Source organism: Lutjanus erythropterus, chromosome 17, assembly GCF_056507025.1.
Source record: "Lutjanus erythropterus isolate fLutEry1 chromosome 17, fLutEry1.hap2, whole genome shotgun sequence".
Classification (NCBI taxonomy): domain Eukaryota; kingdom Metazoa; phylum Chordata; class Actinopteri; order Lutjaniformes; family Lutjanidae; genus Lutjanus; species Lutjanus erythropterus.
In genome coordinates this window covers 36,902,482-36,918,805 of record NC_139333.1, presented here as the reverse complement: position 1 = coordinate 36,918,805, position 16,324 = coordinate 36,902,482, and the positions used below count along the sequence as shown (strand labels likewise).

The following is a 16,324-nucleotide window of genomic DNA, read 5'->3' as shown; positions in this document are numbered from 1 at the left end:
ACCGACAACTAAATGACTACAAAACGTTGATACAATTGCAGATCATAAGTAAAATGTTACTTGATATCCGCAATTGTACAGTAAAATGTCAGCTGTATGTAATACAAGAAATCTAAGTGTGCCCACTACCTGAATGCTACTGAGAATGTATGCAATAAGCAGTCTCTCCAGGAAGTAGCGACTGCAACAATTCATGCAAATTCAGCCTATTCCCGTGAATTCTGTGCAACCTTGCAATTTTGTCCAAACTCTGCAACTTTTCTGCAAATTTGACTGATTTTCGTTGCTTGCCACAAGTTCAACCAATCAGTTTTAGAATTTTGTGCTGTTTCAACTGAGTTTGAGCTCAAAAATATTTTACTTTGTGGAATACCCCCCAGGTGCACTTCTTCATCTACAAATAAAACATGTTAGAGTTTTTGTAATCCTGATTCTTTTTGGTAAGGTTACTTAGATCACTCAGAACAGAGTGCAGTTTTGTTGTCACTGGAACAAGTTGCCTTTTATTATAATGAATTATACAATATTTCACTTGCTTCTGCAATGTAATTGTAAAAAAAACACCCAAAAACATTGCAACATGCATCGCAATATTTTAGAAAAGCTGCAGTTAAATCAGGCATTTTAGGCTGCAACAATCCCCAAAACAGCCTGCGAAATCCTTGAGGGATTGAATAAGGATATACTTATAATACAAAGACATCAGTGTGTTGGCTAGAGGTATGTAGCCAACACAGAAACGTCAGAATACAAACATTAACTAGCTCTAACATTTTTGTGTCCCCAAACAAGCTTCTTAACCAACAGAGGCCTAACAAATTAACTGAATCATCTGAATGTGCCAGCCTGTATTGCTTACTGCTATTTCAGTTCTGGCCTCAAGGTGTAAATGATCATAATAAAATGGAAGATACAGATGAAATACAGTGTAATAGGCATTTGGTCTTAGAAGAAGGAGGTGTCAGAAGAGAAAGCCCCTGCCAGCCTGAACTCCTCCTTCATTAACACACAGAAGAGCCGCTGAGGCAGAGCTTTGGAGTATGGTGCTGGCCGAGGGACACATGTACGCAAAAGAATTTCCCTGCCTGCTGGAGAGGGAAAGTCACTTGGCACTTTGTTACTTGCTCCACTCAGCTTTTTGTCACGCCCCATGTCTTCTTCCAGTGGTGCCAGAAGGGCAGCCTGAGGGGGGAGAGAAAGTGAAATGTTACTAAGCAGCAATAAACAGGTGGACAGGCAAAATGCATCTGTAGATGGTTTGAAAAACTGCAGCCTGATGCGTCAGTTAAAACTAGAAAACACATATAAGCTACCTCAAATTCACAGTGTTCACAGTGAGTAAACTTACGTTTGGGATCGATCTATGTTTCTTATTCAGCAAATTCATGGAAAGACCAAAGCGACTCACAAATAGTGTTTATACCACAAACTCAGTAGTTTAATTTAAAAAAACTTAACTAAAAACACTGGAAGAGGGCTTGAAAATAATGTGTGGATCTAATCCCATTGTTACTACCAATATTTTAATTAGTGACTGTCACTTAATTACACTGTACAACAATTCAACTTACTTTGTAAATAACTGCATCTAACTAGTTACTCTCTAGCACTGCTAGTACTGGAGACTTCAAAAACGAATCAATTCATTTTTGAGTCCGAGTGGAGTTTGTACCAAGAAGGTGTTCTTGAGATTTCGCCTTCACGTGAATTGAATGGACATGAGGTCAGTGACCATGACCTCCAAAATATAATCAACTCATCCTCACCCTTTTTAAAAAAAAAAAAAAAAAAATCTTTTGACAGTTAAGTTTAAACACATTTTGGAGGGCTTTTTTTTGGGTTTACTTCTTTTTATTAATATGTTTCGCTATACAGTATATGATGATGTATAGGTACATGTATATTCACTTGAAAAGACTGGGGTCAGATTGGCTGTAAAAGCCTTGTAAAACTCAATGGAAAACCCATTGGGGCCAGGTGCCTTCCCACTCTGCATTGACTGGATCGCATGCATGATATCATTTAACGAAATGGGACTATCAAGAGAGGCCCTCGCATCCATGTACAGAATGAGAATATCTATAGAGTCAATGAAAGAATACCTCTGATATAGCCTGCTTGGCTGCTTCTCAATTTAACTGGTGTGCTAGTATTTTTCCTGCTTTCTGTCCACACTCATATTGAAACTGCTTGGATCTTAACAAAAGCTTCTCTGCCTGAGTAGTAGCAGTTGTTAAATTCAATCTGGACCAAGAGCCTCTCTTTGAATAGAGCTGAATTAGGGGAGAGAGAGTGTCTGTTATCAATCTCAAAAATACACTGAGATATATAGTATCTCACAAAAGTGAGTACACCCCTCACATTTCTGCAAATATTTAATTATATCTTTTCATGGGACAACTTTACAATGTAAAGTAGTCAGTGTACAGCTTGTATAACAGTGTAAATTTACTGTCCCCTCAAAATAACTCAACACACAGCCATTAATGTCTAAACCACTGGCAACAAACGAAAGTACATCCCTAGGTGAAAATGTCTAAATTGGGCCCAAAGTGTCAATATTTTGAGTGGCCACCATTATTTTCCAGCACTGCCTTAACCCTCTTGGGCGTGGAGTTCACCAGAGCTTCACAGGTTACCACTGGAATCCTCTTCCACTCCTCCATGATGACATCACAGAGCTGGTTAGAAACCATCCGTTTGAGGATGCCCCACAGGTGCTCAATAGGGTTTAGGTCTGGAGACATGCTTGGCCAGTCCATCACCTTTACCCTCAGCTTCTTTAGCAAGGCAGTGGTCGTCTGCGCAGGTGTGCTTGGGGTTGTTATCATGTTGGAATACTGCCCTGCGGCCCAGTTTCTGAAGGGAGGGGATCATGCTCTGCTTCAGTATGTCACAGTACATGTTGGCATTCATGGTTCCCTCAATGAACTGTAGCTCCCCAGTGCCGGCAGCACTCATGCAGCCCCAGACCATGATACTCCCACCACCATGCTTGACTGTAGGCAAGACACACTTGTCTTTGTACTCCTCACCTGGTTGCCGCCACACACGCTTGACACCATCTGAACCAAATAAGTTTATCTTGGTCTCATCAGACCACAGGACATGGTTCCAGTAATCCATGTCCTTAGTCTGCTTGTCTTTAGCAAACTGTTTGCAGGCTTTCATGTGCATCATCTTTAGAAGAGGCTTCCATCTGGGGCGACAGCCATGCAGACCAATATGATGCAGTGAGCGGTGTATGGTCTGAGCACTGACAAGCTGACCCCCCACCCCTTCAACCTCTGCAGCAATGCTGGCAGCACTCATACGTCTGTTTTCCAAAGACAACCTCTGGATATGACACTGAGCACGTGCACTCAACTTCTTTGGTTGATCATGGCGAGGCCTGTTCTGAGTGGAACCTGTCCTGTTAAACCGCTGTATGGTGTTGGCCACCATGCTGCAGCTCAGTTTCAGGGTGTTGGCAATCTTCTTATAGCCAAGGCCAACTTTATGTGGAGCAACAATTCTTTTTTTCAGATCCTCAGAGAGTTCTTTGCCATGAGGTGCCATGTTGAACTTCCAGTGACCACTATGAGAGAGTGTGAGAGCGATGACACCAAATTTAACCCACCTGCTCCTCATTCACACCTGAGACCTTGTAACACTAAGGAGTCAAATGACACCGTGGAGGGAAAATAGCTAACTGGGCTCAATTTGGACATTTTCACCTAGGGGTGTACTCACTTTTGTTGCCAGTGGTTTAGACATTAATGGCTGTGTGTTGAGTTATTTTGAGGGGACAGTAAAGTTACAGTTATACAAGCTGTACACTGACTACTTTACATTGTAAGTGTCATTTCTTCAGTGTTGTCCCATGAAAAGATATAATTAAATATTTGCAGAAATGTGAGGTGTGTACTCACTTTTGTGAGATAGTGTATGTGCAAGTTGCTTGGAACATTGTTTGTTTTCATAGGCAGTGTATGACATAATCTACCCTCTGATGTAGGCTCCCCAGAGGTTTCCCAGAGCGTACATTTTGACATTCCTGGTGTAATATTCATTTCAAGAAAGCAATCAATTTGCTCACTAAGAAATGATTTAAACTTCTGACATACCAGCAGAGCAGGGTCTAATCACCATCTACGGTATGGCTTCATGCTATCTGGAAAGCATATATGCAGTTGAACTGGATTGTAGTCCAATATGACAATGCTGTGATATTGGATATTACAGACATATGTCAATCTATCAAATTATAATCTGTCCTTAAATAACTATGATGAGCTGGGGAAAAGAAGAGTACTGTTTGGTCATAGGGGTTCTCCTCCTTCAAGGATTCAATAGGCTATACAACTGTAGGAATGAATTGATCATCATAGCGCTTTTTGCCTTTCTGTGAGAGGATAGCTGTAGAGAGACAGGAAAAGGGTAAAAGAGCACTCTCTTTCACCATTTTCCTGGGCACAAAAAAAGCCTGCACACACACGCAGACATGCATGCATGTGATGCATGATCCCATCCTGACCCCACTAACACCTGGTAGAGATAAAAAACAGGTGGCCACTGTAATTTTTAGCAGAAACAGGAGGAAATAGGACATTTGTTTTATTTGGACTTGAACTAGTTGAAGTTATTATTATTTGAATTTGAACTAATTTCAGTGCCAGATAAATACTCATTTGGGGAGGTGTGGTTTGGCCACAATGGAGTGTGAGATGTGTTTAATTTAAGCTCCACTGTACACTGGACCCTCCAACACAAGGCCCAATATCTCCTCGGACCAGAGATTTGCGCTAGACTCTTTCGTTGTCTGTCATTTTGACTGACAGGCTCATAAAAATCCCGTCATAATCTATTTTTACCCGTCACTTTAATTTTTTAAAATGATAATAATTACATATTCAATAGCATTTACTTTTCATTTATTTTTAATTAATATTCAGTCCGAACAAGCTGAACAGAGAATCCACACCGTACCTCTTTTTATCAACACCATCATCGTTATTGGGCTTTTTGAAGAAACTTCAGCTGCTGACACTCAGCTGCCGTGACACTAGGTGTGTTTGAGATGATCCAGGCCTGCGCAGAATTGATCAGCGGTGATCGCTGCATAGTGCATGCCGCTTAGATTTGTGTCCGACTTGATCCCGACTTGCACTGACGTCATGCACATGTGGGCAACGATAACCTCATGAGATCGAGGCGGCCGCAGTTTGTAAAGCCAGATGCCCCAGCTGCCCTCCACCGACTGCAAACGCCTGGCTGTCACCTGATTGACAAGCTGACAGGCTCTGATTGGCTCCTAATTTTGACAACAAAATTTGTATAAAATACAAATAATAATTGTAATATTTAATGCTCGACATATCGGTCTTCTGTTGTGCAGTGAAGTTTTAATCTGTCAGCAAGCAGATATTTTGTGTCTGATAATAATGTTGTGCCGTACAAGGATTACCAACAAAAGGCCCACACTTTCTTTGTTCACTTTTGGGGCCTGCATGTAACCATAAAAGCCTGAGACCACATGTGGCTCCCAAGAGAACAAAGGACAGAGTCAACCCCCTCTTTTTGGATGACTCAGCAGAGTCAAACCCCTGCAGAACCACCGCTGACCAGCAGTGGTCCCCAGGGAACCCACAGCTCCCATTGGGTGAAATCCGCCATGGCCAATGACGTCATGCACCACTATAATAACGCGAAGCGCACCCCAAGACAGCGCTTCCGACTGTGACCCCATAGTCAATGGAAGTGACCAGTAACTGCTCCTAAAGTTAGAAACTCGCCCCCCCCGTGGCGACGCTTTAGCAAGAAGTTACTACTGCAGTACACCATTAGACGCGTTAGGCCTCCGGATTTTCCCCGCTGGTCCAGCTGATCTCCTCTCCTCTCCTCCACCCTGTGCGCCGAAGAACGCAGAGCCGCCCGGTACGAGACCACGGACTGACCCTCTCGACCGGATGCCCGCGGATGCGAAGCCTGGCAGATAACTAGGACTGCCCGCTTCAAAAAGAAGGATAAGTACACCTTCTTCCCCTGAGTGATTCCCTGCTACGAGCCGGAATCAGCTCACCTCGCCAGAGACCTGCCCCTCGCCGAGGATCGCAGAGCTGGATGCCCGCGGATGCGAAGCCTGGCAGATAACCAGAACTGCCCGCTTCAAGAAGAAGGACCAGGACGCCTTCTTTCCGAGTGATTCCCCGCTACGAGCCGGAATCGACTCGCCTCGCCGAGGACCCGTTAGCCGCTGGGAGCCGCTAACCCCGTTACCTCTGCCACAACCAGGACGCACGAGGAACAACAACACATCACTTCACCTTCTGCAAAGTAAGAGGCTTTAGCTCTGGGCAGATGTCAGATAGTGTGTGCTTTCCTTTTATATCAGCTGTAAGGACTTGTGAATACGGACCGCCGCGTCCGGCTATATGCTGCAATTTTTAATGTGTAAAGACATTGTCTGTGTTACTGCATTTGTTATTCTGTTTCCGCTCATTTGTGTCTGCTTGTGATCCGACCTCATCGGACCGCTATTGTGTCGCCTCGCACTCGGGATTGGTCAGTACTTCGGCTGTGTTGGTTCAATGTCCAGATTCACGCCGCTCACCAGCTGAGCCGAGCGCGTCTCTGCGTAACACAGACGGGTTACTGCACCTCAATACCGCCTGCGTGACGACACCCTTGAGTGCTCTCCTTTCTCTCCCTCTTTCCTACTAACCTACACTTGGAGTTGAGCTACTTGAATCTCCCTCGCTACCTTCTCTCCTCCTTTATTGTGAGTCACGTGAGTTCTTGGCGAGACGCCGTTACGGGTGTAGTCAGTGGCCCTCGCGCGACGTAGTCCGCAGCGTCACCGCCGCCATCTTGCCACGTCTTACCCCCGCTCGGGCTCACCCCCCCTCTCTCTCTCTCTCACACACCTCGTTCCCTCACACTCACCTGCTCTCACACACACACACACACACACACACACACACACACCCTTCGTGATGCTTGTTTGTGTAACACGTTGTAGTTCATAGGGTTTATACAGCAACGTTGATGTTGATTGTACATTAATGTCATCAGTGTGAATAAATCCTGTTATGCTATAAAGAGAAGTTGTCCTGGTTTTTCGTACATATTGTGATAAAAGCTGGTTGACAAGGTCAGTGCTCGAGCTTTACTCCTTCTTCTGAATATTCTGAGACTGAATTACGTCTGATCATTGGTCCGGGTTTTTCCCGGTGGTGCCCCGTTATAAGCTAATTAGAATATTATGCTTACGTAATAATTAATAAATTATTAATTAATCAATCAATTTTCTTTTAATAATTCATAATTAATATTATTAATTATGAATTATAACCAATGATCTTATGTAGCTCCTTCCCTGCACAACATTTGGTGCCCCGTGTGAGGCTTTGAAGATACCAGCTTTATTACAGTATTTACGAATATAAATACCAGATTAATAATTTCAACACAAAAAAAAGCTTTTGTTGTTGTTTTATTTTCCTTCTACTTCTCTTTGCTACCTGCCAAGCATATATATCGGGTGATTTGTTTGTGTTAAAGGTACAGTAGTGAATTAGTAGAGAGTAAAAAAAAAATCATCTCACTCTCAGCAGACTAAAACACACTGAGTAGGTTAGAAAGAACAGCGTAGTAACACTGCAGCTTGTAAGCCACAGGTTGAAACCCCTCACCTGTGCACCCACATAAACGTTCTGGTCCTCTGTATTTACAGAACCCACAGAACTCTTTTAAGACCCACTGGGTAGGGCACATTCACCACCAGAAGAATGCACTCCCAAACACCCCAGGTGGGCGGAGCCGAAGCTCCTAAGAAGTCACTTGAGCCAGTCTTGAGAGACGTGGTCGTGGCATTCCTTCGCCTCTCCTTGGAAGAGAAGGACAGGCTTAACAGTTATGACAGTGAGGACTGTCATCTGGCGCTACAGGAACTTGTGGACTATGCCTACAATCCAGCAGGCAAGCCCGAGCGCACCATCCAAGACTTGGTGGGCGAAATGTTCCTAGTGCACCAGCGCAAAACTCACCTGCAAGCAATGGAACAACAAGCAAAGATTGTCCAGTTGCAGCAAGAAAATGCCAGCCTGCGGCGTGAAGCCCAGAGAGCCCAGGCCGAGCTTGACCAGGCACAGGAAGACCTTGATCTCCTGCGCGCTGAGGTTCGTTCTGCTCAGCGAAGAGCACAACCTAAACGTGAAGAAGACCGGCCTGGCCAGGGAATTCTAGCCATCGGCCAGAAAACCGAAGAAGTGCATGACAGCCTTCCTGGGCTAGAAGAAGTAACCCATAGTGGCCCCAGCCACCCTTCCTTTTCCTCGGGGAACCCGCACGCCCGGGAACCCCAACCCTCGCTTGTAAGTGAGGCTGCTTTGTCGCGGAGGATGGACGCTGCACAGCTGTCCAACCCCGCACGCCAGGAGGTGCGCGCTAGGAGTCGAGCACACTTTAGCAGTGCAACCTCAGACTTAGTCGTCGGAGACGACTATCAAGCAACCCCATCGGGTCGCCCTTGGGAGGACAGCGCTCCACGCCGTGGAACCGCACCTCCTTCAACTCTCAGTCACCCCCGTTTCAACATAAAGGGGGGAGACTATCCCCACGCCCGAGGTGGCGTGGATGACCCCAGACGCTCCTTAACCCGGGAGCTGGGTGCAGTGCGTAGCCCAGGCCGGTACGTTGACCACACCCCCTCCCCGCTGCAACAGAGAAGGAGCCGCGCTTATCGCTACAGCGATCTGAGCGACTCAAGCAGTTCAGAATCAGACGGTCAACAGTCGTACCGTAGCCGGGGCCTGCGTATCCGACAGCTTGAGTCTCTCGCCAAAGACATAGAGCGTTTCGATCCACATAGCCCTGACGCTAACATCGAGGACTACTTCCGGGAAGTCGAACGCTGCCTTGTCGATTTACCTGACGCTACGTCAAGAGAGAAGCTTAAGTTGGTCTGGAAGACCACGGCAAGAAGCGTCCATGTGTTCATGGAAACGCTTCCACCCAGCACCCGAGACCGCTACTCGACGCTCCGGAAGGCGCTGCGTGAGGAGTATTCGCCGCACACTGACGAAACCTCTGCCACCCTCGGCGCCTTCACCATCTTTCAGAAAGAGCATGAGCCCCCTCGAGAGTACTTCAGGCGCCTGAGAACCGCCTATTTCCAGGGTCGTAATGCACCAGGCCTGGAAGAGCATCGTGCTTTTAAGTCTCTGTTCCTCCACAACCTCCATGAGAGTGTGCGTTATGACGTCACGATGCATTGCAGAACCCGTGGGCTCACCATACACGAAACAAAGAGGTATGCACAGCTGGCGTGGGAAACGCGCATGCGTCCCACTAGGGGTCGCGAGGTCGACGCCAGGGTCCTAAGGATCCAAGCTTCAGAGAACGCCGACTTAGCACTGGAAGGACGCGAGGTTCCTCGTGCTAGAATGGGCGTCAGAGCTAGACCCTCAAAGCACCGACCTCTTTCCCAACAGAGTGGGCGGCAAAACCAGGGGGGTGGCAGGCATCCCCAACACCAAGGCCAAGCGAAAGCATCGCGGCCAGACCCTGGCTCTCTCTCACAGCAGAGAGGGAGAGGCCAGTTCGAACAGTATGCCAAGCAAAGAAACCAAAGAGGCAAGTGGCGTAATGGCACCCCAAGCCCCTCTAGAGAGAAGGGCATGAAACTTGAGATGGAGGACTTGATCCAAAAATGCGTGGCAGAAGTAATGAAGCAGCTGGACATCCCTGCCGCCTGCCAGACTCCCAGACGGGAGCCGACACCGGCCCTCCGCCGGCATGACTAGGCCAGGCAACCGTACCCGTTACCGCCAAGGTTACCTTGTAGGTTGGGGTACCGAAAGCTCTCCCATCAACTGCCACACGCACCACTCCAGGTCCTCCTTCCCTATCATTCTTGGGCGATCTGATCCAAAGAGGTAATACTCGACGTATCTACACCCAAGTGGTGGTAGGGGGGTGCACTAACGCCTTTGCTCTCTTTGAGCCTGGCTCTGACCTTTTTCTGCCACCACCTGAAACCACTCAGCCGTCGCCAGCCAATAACTGCAACTCTCTGCACAGCCATGTGCCATTTCTTTGTGCATTAAAGAACACCATCCCGATCTCAACAGTAACCTTAATGACCCACAACTGCCATGACACAGCCACTGAATTAACCCTCAGGGAACCACTGTGCACATCAAGGAAGCTGTCCTCCATCATCTCAACCCCGACAGACAACGTGGAGATTGAGATTATGGACGCCTTCCAAGGGCACAACCTCAATATAGATGACACCCTTCAACAGCAACTTCTGGCTGAAGGGACTAAATAGGTTCAGCTTAGTCTAAAACCGACTGGACTGACCACTACTTTTATAGTCGCCTAGCAGGCCGTCATCTTATCAAGAACACCATGTCAGCTTGGTTGCCCTCAGGCTCCTCCTTAGTGGCTGGGTTATCACGGCAATTATCGCACACATAATTATTGCATCCATACAAACACTATAGAACAGACTGGACACCCTCCGAGTTGTCCAACCACAGGTTAGCTCCAGCCCGCTCCAAGGGTAGGTCACTAACCCCTGACCACTTCCTGTTCTCTGCCTTCCTTTCTTTCCCCTTTCTGTTCCAACCATTCCAATGTTGTGATGAAAAGTCGAAAAGCAGCAAAAGAATGTGGTTAGTGTGCAGTAATGTTTTGTTTTTCTTTCCTATCTGTTGTTTGTAAAAATTGTTAGCAAGAATTAGCAAGAAATCTGCCCAGAGATAGCCTCACGTATTTGCCCAGATGCTAAAGTCCTCAATGCTTTAAGAACTGTGCAAATTAATCACCTCCTGGTTCCCAGGAACACATGAACTGTGGACTCTGTTAACATCCAAGTCAGGAAGTGTACGGCCCTATGTTGATCCGAAGACTGCGACCGTCACCCCCACTCTTCAGATCAAAGGGGGGATGTTGTGCCGTACAAGGATTACCAACAAAAGGCCCACACTTTCTTTGTTCACTTTTGGGGCCTGCATGTAACCATAAAAGCCTGAGACCACATGTGGCTCCCAAGAGAACAAAGGACAGAGTCAACCCCCTCTTTTTGGATGACTCAGCAGAGTCAAACCCCTGCAGAACCACCGCTGACCAGCAGTGGTCCCCAGGGAACCCACAGCTCCCATTGGGTGAAATCCGCCATGGCCAATGACGTCATGCACCACTATAATAACGCGAAGCGCACCCCAAGACAGCGCTTCCGACTGTGACCCCATAGTCAATGGAAGTGACCAGTAACTGCTCCTAAAGTTAGAAACTCGCCCCCCCCGTGGCGACGCTTTAGCAAGAAGTTACTACTGCAGTACACCATTAGACGCGTTAGGCCTCCGGATTTTCCCCGCTGGTCCAGCTGATCTCCTCTCCTCTCCTCCACCCTGTGCGCCGAAGAACGCAGAGCCGCCCGGTACGAGACCACGGACTGACCCTCTCGACCGGATGCCCGCGGATGCGAAGCCTGGCAGATAACTAGGACTGCCCGCTTCAAAAAGAAGGATAAGTACACCTTCTTCCCCTGAGTGATTCCCTGCTACGAGCCGGAATCAGCTCACCTCGCCAGAGACCTGCCCCTCGCCGAGGATCGCAGAGCTGGATGCCCGCGGATGCGAAGCCTGGCAGATAACCAGAACTGCCCGCTTCAAGAAGAAGGACCAGGACGCCTTCTTTCCGAGTGATTCCCCGCTACGAGCCGGAATCGACTCGCCTCGCCGAGGACCCGTTAGCCGCTGGGAGCCGCTAACCCCGTTACCTCTGCCACAACCAGGACGCACGAGGAACAACAACACATCACTTCACCTTCTGCAAAGTAAGAGGCTTTAGCTCTGGGCAGATGTCAGATAGTGTGTGCTTTCCTTTTATATCAGCTGTAAGGACTTGTGAATACGGACCGCCGCGTCCGGCTATATGCTGCAATTTTTAATGTGTAAAGACATTGTCTGTGTTACTGCATTTGTTATTCTGTTTCCGCTCATTTGTGTCTGCTTGTGATCCGACCTCATCGGACCGCTATTGTGTCGCCTCGCACTCGGGATTGGTCAGTACTTCGGCTGTGTTGGTTCAATGTCCAGATTCACGCCGCTCACCAGCTGAGCCGAGCGCGTCTCTGCGTAACACAGACGGGTTACTGCACCTCAATACCGCCTGCGTGACGACACCCTTGAGTGCTCTCCTTTCTCTCCCTCTTTCCTACTAACCTACACTTGGAGTTGAGCTACTTGAATCTCCCTCGCTACCTTCTCTCCTCCTTTATTGTGAGTCACGTGAGTTCTTGGCGAGACGCCGTTACGGGTGTAGTCAGTGGCCCTCGCGCGACGTAGTCCGCAGCGTCACCGCCGCCATCTTGCCACGTCTTACCCCCGCTCGGGCTCACCCCCCCTCTCTCTCTCTCTCACACACCTCGTTCCCTCACACTCACCTGCTCTCACACACACACACACACACACACACACACACACACCCTTCGTGATGCTTGTTTGTGTAACACGTTGTAGTTCATAGGGTTTATACAGCAACGTTGATGTTGATTGTACATTAATGTCATCAGTGTGAATAAATCCTGTTATGCTATAAAGAGAAGTTGTCCTGGTTTTTCGTACATATTGTGATAAAAGCTGGTTGACAAGGTCAGTGCTCGAGCTTTACTCCTTCTTCTGAATATTCTGAGACTGAATTACGTCTGATCATTGGTCCGGGTTTTTCCCGGTGGTGCCCCGTTATAAGCTAATTAGAATATTATGCTTACGTAATAATTAATAAATTATTAATTAATCAATCAATTTTCTTTTAATAATTCATAATTAATATTATTAATTATGAATTATAACCAATGATCTTATGTAGCTCCTTCCCTGCACAACAATAATAAGGGTTATATATATGACTTATCAAAAGAACAGTTTAGTGCTTTACAAGGCAGATAAAAGAACAGATGTTACATGCGTCAAAAGGAGGATCTCTTCTATTTTTACTTCAATCAGCGATCAAGAACGCTCTTTATTTCTTCAGCTATGAGCATGATCTGCAGACTACAGGTAATCTACAGGTGATCTAACAGGATCTAACAGGACTTGACTGCAGCCTTTATCTCCACCTCCTGCTGTGCCCGCCTGATCTTGTCTACTCTCCAGGCGAGGCGCAGTTCATCTTGAACGTACCTAATAGCTAATTAATATGCTCACTCGCCACCAAGTGGTCAGGTGTGTGAATTGCAACCTGTCAAAATGACGTATGACCTTCAGATTTTTCCGTCACCGTTTTAAAAAAACGGTCAACGATGGAAAATATTCGGTTAACGCGACCCCTGCCTCGGACCAAAGTACTGTCAAGAGCCCAGGTCGACCGTTCACAGCAAAGCCTGGGGCCGTAGACGCTGGGTGGAAAACCTCCATTTTTGCCCAACTACACTACTCTAATACTATGTGGACGTACTGCACTGTGTCCGCACTCAAGGTCGGCTTTGTTTCAATGGGGAACTGGTTATCATCTTTCCTGACTACACTGAAACTGTGGCCACAGCACGGGCTGCATTCACAGACATGGGGAAGCTTCTTCATGAGCAACAGGGAGTCCAGTATGGAATATTGTTTCCAGCTTGACTTTGGGTCATGCACAAAGGGGAGGACATGCAGTTTACTGACCTAGACAAAACTATGGCCTATGTTAAGAGGAACATTATTCCACTCAGGCCAAAGGCTGACTATGAGACTGAAGATCTTTGAATTTGTGTTTTTTTTTAAGGCCTAGGGGTATGTTTACCTTTTCTACATTACAAAGTAGAGTGTCTTTAATTACAAATTTATAATTAACTGTCTAATATTTAAAATATATATTTGTACTGGCAACATTGACCAGTTTGTACTGTTATGGTTTATTGTTCTCACTTCTATAACTACCTAAAATACTGATAAAATGTCATTTTAGTTCCTAATTATTGCTACAGGTTACATGGCTCAGCCAAAGCTTCATGGCATACATGGAGCATAACATGGAACGGGAAATTATTTGTTATATAGTCTAGCTTCTCAACAGAAGTAAGAATTCCTCTCCCTCTCCAATAGTTGCAATTTCAATTTACTACACATTACAGTTAAGACTTTATCCACTTTAGTATTTCGTTTTCTCTTCATATTGGAGGCTTGGCAGGAGCCCAAGTGGCTACCTTTATAGTTTCCCACCACAAACATTACATGTGTGTTCTTTTTGCGGGATGTTATAATCACCTTGTTCATGTAGGTGATGGGGGATATTTACATACTGACACTATTCTGCCTAAGGCTGCACCTAATAATTATTTTTTAAAGCATTAATCTATCAATTATTTTTGCTATTATTCAATTATATAGCAATTAGTTTACATAAAATACACACACACACACACACACACACACACACACACACACACACACACACACACACACACACACATATACATACATACATATATAATATAATATAATATAATATACATTTAATATATAAATATAAAATAAATATAAAAATACATCAAAAACTTGTCTCATTAACATTTCAATATCTTATTAGATCATAATCCTGAAAAATAGACACATATAGCACATTAGAATAATCATAATAGTGGCCTATTTTAAACTTTGACCAATTTCCACCCTATTTAGTAGACTCCATGTCAAATGCCTCATTAGAAAAATACTGGATCTGAGATGCGGAGGGAGCTATGATGCAAATTAATTTAATCACTAGTAGTAATCACTAGTTAATTTAGTCACTAGTTGCTGACTCATATGTGGCTGATAATGTGAACAGAATGTACAAAATGGCAGAGCAACTGATTACGCATTGCTACAGACATCACTTATAACACAGAGGTGATAAAGAGACTTCTAGAAAATCTATTTAAAGCAACTGCTACTAACAAAAACATGCTCCATGTGTTGATAATCCCCATACATGATGTTTGGGTGCTGACACAAAGTAAACAGGATGATGCTGCTACAGCTGCAGGAGGAGGACAGGTTGCTCGATGCTTCACATCTAGCACTCGTGTGGAGCAGTTTGTCCTGCTGTGATAAGTCACGGCCAGTTTGTGGAGCTAAAGAGAGCCAAATTGTTGCATCTTTGTCTAAAATACAACCGCACTTTAGATAATTGCAGTGAGTCTTGCTCTCTGCAGCTTGTTCCCCTGGTGAATTCATGCTCTGATCAGGTGCAGCAGTTCATAACAATGCGTCAACGCACAATATGCAAATCAACATATTTTTGTAATCAGTGACGTCGAAAAATCACCCCAGCCCTAATTCTGCCAGACTTTTATAATTGTTTATATTAGTTTTTGTATTTTGGTGTCTTTCGGTTTCCTGTATGGTACAAATTTCATAATATGCATTATGGCCAATATAAACAATACAATCGAACTTCATTAGCTGGAATCACTCAATCAACCAATGAAATTCAAAAAAATATTGCCACATCTATATTGGCTTCATACAGACATTGCACTCTTATAAGACACCCATACACACCTTGTTAAGGAATGGGCGGGTCAGGTATACAAATCCAGTTTCTACTCAAAGGACAAGGGTGTTGCTATTATGATTAGAAAAATATAACATTCAGCGTATCAAATGTGCAAATTGACTCTGCGGGATGATATGTCATTGTGGTAGGTAAATTATACAAACTCTGAGTTAATTTAGCTTGTATTTATGCCTCGAACTAGGATGTTCCTACATTCTTCATGCAGTCTTTTTTCTTGCCTACCAGATATGACAACACATTATCTTAAACTTGGCAGCGATATTAACTGTATGCTGTCTCCTTTGTTGGATCTATGTATTTCTAAGAGGGCATCTGTGTCCAAATCAGAATATTTTCACCATTTTACCTTGACATCCTTGTCTGGTGGGAAACCTCCAAACTAACTCTCTTCAAACTAACCAAACTTCATAGACAAAATAATAAATGATTACATCTAGTAAAATGTTTTACAAACAGAATGTGAACTAATAGGAATAAAACAATTAGCATCCTGTCATTTCATGCTTGTGCACTAAGAACAGGAAGCAAGGGGTGTAAGGACTGTGCAAGCATTGCATCATTCCATATAGTATATTCCTTTCTATGTTTGAATAAAGCTGCACAAACGTTAACATTAACGTAAAAGTCATCTACGTCTGAACGTGAAAAAGCCATTCCTTAAGCAGCTAGCTGAAAGCAGCAATGTTAAGTATTCCATGTCTGGAGGGGGCAGAAGATGGCGCCGTAGAGTAAACATTGTTACTGAGTGAGCTCTGGTGGCATTTGTCAGTTCATATTTATGCTTTACATA

The 16,324-nt window shown here is 45.2% G+C and overlaps 1 protein-coding gene across 4 annotated transcripts in view; it reads right to left on the bottom strand.

Moving 5' to 3' along the window:
- Positions 1–480: 480 nt before the first annotated feature.
- rab3gap1 (RAB3 GTPase activating protein subunit 1) overlaps positions 481–16,324 on the bottom strand; it is a 120,177-nt gene continuing 104,333 nt past the window's right edge. For 3 of the 4 annotated variants that reach the window (XM_084740050.1, XM_084740049.1, XM_084740052.1), the window contains one exon: positions 481–1,182. In XM_084740050.1, the coding sequence (XP_084596176.1) occupies positions 946–1,182 (237 nt within the window). In that variant the 3' untranslated portion in view covers positions 481–945. The remainder of the gene's footprint in view (positions 1,183–16,324) is intronic. The other variant, XM_084740051.1, reaches the window with a different exon arrangement.